The sequence below is a fragment of the Antechinus flavipes genome, chromosome 1 (genome assembly GCF_016432865.1).
Source record: "Antechinus flavipes isolate AdamAnt ecotype Samford, QLD, Australia chromosome 1, AdamAnt_v2, whole genome shotgun sequence".
NCBI classification, from domain to species: domain Eukaryota; kingdom Metazoa; phylum Chordata; class Mammalia; order Dasyuromorphia; family Dasyuridae; genus Antechinus; species Antechinus flavipes.
In genome coordinates this window covers 576,659,633-576,663,841 of record NC_067398.1, presented here as the reverse complement: position 1 = coordinate 576,663,841, position 4,209 = coordinate 576,659,633, and the positions used below count along the sequence as shown (strand labels likewise).

At 44.0% G+C, this 4,209-nt stretch overlaps 1 protein-coding gene across 1 annotated transcript; it reads left to right on the top strand.

Moving 5' to 3' along the window:
• The first annotated feature begins 1,780 nt into the window (after positions 1-1,780).
• On the top strand, positions 1,781-3,179 carry LOC127547429 (THO complex subunit 4-like). Its single transcript, XM_051974346.1, is given in 3 exon segments — positions 1,781-1,949; positions 1,952-2,540; positions 2,618-3,179. Coding segments are annotated over 3 exon segments (1,311 nt in total). The 5' UTR covers positions 1,781-1,789.
• Positions 3,180-4,209: the final 1,030 nt, after the last annotated feature.

Sequence of the window (4,209 nt, the reverse complement as noted above, 5' to 3'; positions counted from 1 at the left end):
GCCTCATTTCCAAAATATATAGAGAACTGACTCAAATTTATAAGAAATCAAGCCATTCTCCAATTGATAAATGGTCAAAGGATATGAACAGACAATTTTCAGAGGATGAAATTGAAACTATTACCACTCATATGAAAGTGTTCCAAATCATTATTGATCAGAGAAATGCAAATTAAGACAACTCTGTCAGATTGGCTAAGATGACAGGAAAAAATAATGATGAATGTTGGAGGGGATGTGGGAAAACTGGGACACTAATGCATTGTTGGTGGAGTTGTGAATGAATCCAACCATTCTGGAGAGAAATCTGGAATTATGCCCCAAAAGTTATCAAACTGTGCATACCCTTTGATCCAGCAGTGTTTCTACTGGGCTTATACCCCAAAGACATACTAAAGAAAGGAAAGGGACCTGTATGTGCCAAAATGTTTGTGGCAGCCCTGTTTGTAGTGGCTAGAAGCTGGAAAGTGAATGGATGCCCATTAATTGGAGAATGGTTGAGTAAATTGTGGTATATGAACGTTATGGAATATTATTGTTCTGTAAGGAATGACCAGCAGGATGAATACAGAGGGGACTAGCGAGACTTACATGAACTGATGCTAAGTGAAATGAGCAGAACCAGGAGATCATTATATACTTCAACAATGATACTGTTTGAGGATGTATTCTGATGGAAGTGGATCTCTTCCATAAAGAGAGCTAATTCAGTTTCAATTGATCAAGGATGGACAGAAGCAGCTACACCCAAAGAAAGAGTACTGGGAAATGAATATAAACTGCTTGCAATTTTGTTTTTCTTCCCGGGTTATTTATACTTTCTGAATCCAATTCTCCCTGTGCAACAAGAAAACTGTTCGGTTCTGCACACATATATTGTATCTAGGATATACTGTAACCTATTTAACATGTAAAGGACTGCTTACCATCTGGGGGAGGGGAGTGGAGGGAAGGAGTGGAAAAAATCACAACAGAAATAAGTGCAAGAGATAATGTTGTAAAAAATTACCCTGCCATGGGTTCTGTCAATAAAAAGTTATTAAAAAAAAAAAAGAAAAAGAAGAATGTACCCATCCACAAAAGGGAAATGAGGACAACCAAGAAACCATCATACACAATAGCAGCAATATTGTTTTAAGAATGACTGAGAAAATGTCATTTTGACTACCATCAAGATTCAAATCAAATATAAAAGACCTATGAAGAAAGTCGTTATCTGCATCCAAAGGAAGAAATGGTAAATAGAAGTATTCAGCAAATAAATGGACATGTGTGTGTGTATGTGTGTGTGTGTGTGTGTGTGTGTGTGTGTGTGTGTGTAAAGGGCAGGAACTCTGGAGAAACATACTTAAGGCTCAGTGTGATTGATTTAACCTTACAACAAGGTGTTAACTCAGTGGAAGCGATGAGTTGACAAGTTCTTAGTACTTAGTAGAGTTCTACTAGTTCTACCTGTTCTAAAGGATTCACACCTACAATGATGTACTTCTACTAGAGTATATAAGAGCTAAGAGATCTGGGAGGAAGCCAGAGGCGAAGTTCCAGAGTTTGTGGTGACTGACCTGTCTCCTTCACTCCTGCTGAGCCTACAGAGAAAACTGAACACTACATAAACGTATATGTTTATATATGTAAATATATAGGTTTGTGTCTGATAGTAGCCATCTCTAGAGTGGAGCGGAGAAGGAAAGAGCACACTGAAATAACTGAGATATTTAAAAAAAAAAAAAAAAAAAAAAAAAAGCTCGTCGTTTGGGGTCCGTGCCGAGCCGCCGATTCTGCTCCCGCCATGGCCAACAAGATGGACATGTCCCTGGATGATATCATTAAACTCCACCGGAGCCAGCGTGACGGATGCGGCGGGGACCGGGACCGAGACCGAGGTCGGGCTGGAGCCCAGGGCGGCCGCGACAGCGGGGACGCGCAGGGGGCAGCCCGCGTAAGCCGAGGCGGGGCCCCATCCGGAATAGACGGACCATGACCCGCAGAGGCGCCCGGGGCCGCGGCAGAAACCGACCCGCGCCGTACAGCCGACCCAAGAGGCTTTCAGACAAGAGGCAGCCCGATGACGTGTTCCCCAGTGACTTTGGAGGCGGGCCCGCAGCTGAGACCGGGACCAAGTTGCTGATCTCCAATTTGGATTACGGGGTCTCAGATGCCGATATTCAGCAACTCTTTGCAGCATTTGGAACTTTGAAGAAGGCAGCTGTGCATTATGATCGGTGCGGCGGTAGTTTAGGAACAGCAGATGTTCACTTTGAGCGAAAAGCCGATGCTCTGAAGGCCATGAAACACTATGATGGTGTCACCATGAACGTCCAGCTTGTTCTAGCACAGACTCAGAAACAACGAAGAGCCGCACAGAGTGGAAATAGAGGTGGAATGACCCGGAGCCGTGGCTCTGGAGGCGGCACCCGGAGAGGCGGCCCTGGATGCAAGCGAGGACCCCAACCAGGGACTGCAAGAAATTCCAAACAACAGCTTTCCAGAGAAGAACTAGATGCCCAACTGGATGCTTATAATGCCATGATTGAATTCGAGTTAAATTAGCCAGCATATTCCCTGCATGGAACAGGACTCACGATTCTCCTTCTTTACCCTTTTTGCTGGAAGGCAGAATAGAGGACCGTGGCTCCACTGGAGCTGGAGGCTCAGCAGGACTAGGAGTGGCTGTCCATTCCTACATTAGACTTTCAAACCAACTGATTGACGATGTTCAGACCCTCTCCAGTGCTATCAATGATCTCCAGTGTCAGATGGATAGTTTAGTTGAAGTGGTCTTGCAAAACGGACGAGGCCTGGATTTCCTCACTGCCGAGCAAGGAGGGATATGCTTAGCCCTCCAGGAACGCTGTTGCTTCTGTGCAAACAAATCTGGTATTGTAAGGGACAAAACTAGGAGACTCCAGGAAGATTGGATTAAGGGGTGCCAAGAACTGTTCGATAACCCTCTTTGGAGTGGGCTCCATGGGATCCTCCCTTCTCTTCTTCCTTTCCCTGGGCCCTTAATTGGCTTTCTTTTCCTTTGGTCTTTTGGACCCTGGGCCTTCCAGAAAGTTACATCCTTTGTCAAATCCCGAATAGATAGTGCACTGGCAAAACCCATGGACATACACTCTCACCGCCTTGAGACTGGTGATGACCCCCTTGATGCTCATATGAGCAACCAAAATTTCTGAAAAACATCGAGACCTGGTTAGCCAATGATGGGTAAGATTCCTCAAGGATTAGCCAACCTAAGCCAGGAAGAGCTGTTTTTGTACATCCTTCCTATGACGGGTAAGGCTTCTCCCCATAGGGACAACCTAAGCCAGGCACAGGTCGGGAACTGAAAAATTCTATACGGATGCTCTTTATCAATACAAAAAGAGGGATCTGTGGGGAGCCAACACTAATCTACGGGTGAAGGCCAATTCCTAAGACTACTTTTCACCTTGGAGAGGCAGACATCTAGGCGCCTTCTAATCCTATCCTGGAGCTTCCTACTCACCAAAGACCCCTGATCAACCCGTCCTTTGCCGGCCAGGAAACTAACCCTTTGTCCAGGTTCCCCTCTGTACTGAGTTTGCACGACCCCTACCTCCTTTCTTCTTGCTAGAAATACTTGTACTTTTGCCCATAATAAACGAGAATTGATCAGAAAGCCTGTCTTGTCTTCATCTTATGCGTCTCCTATCCCTTGCCCCTTCTCTTTTCTTTCAGGGTCCACACTCTGGTCCCGTGGGTCGGGACAATTCGACAAAAGATAGTATTGACTATCCTTTTATTTAGGGGATAAAAGAGGTCTCCCATCTACATTTGGAACTCTGAAAAGAATTTTGACATTTGATTGCTTTTTCTTTACGCTCTGAATCAAATCTTAGAATTGACTTTTTCAAAAATTAGCTAGTGGTAAATAGTTGAAGTTTCATGTTGAATCATCTTTCTTATTGTACTATGTTATAGAAATGTTTCTTTTGTTCCATAAATTGAAGAAAATAAAAATTAAATTAAAAAATAATGCCCACTGCTTATGGTAGTGTATGCCTGTCATCCTAATTTTCTGGGAAGTGGAGACCTATCGATCTCTTTAGTTCAGCAGTTCTTCATTATAGTGAATGATAAGCGCATTGAGATTTCCTCACTAAGGAACTTTAACATTAATATGTTGAGCCCCCAGAAGGGGGAAAACATTATGTTGCTTAAGGGTGGGCAAATTGATCCAGGTCA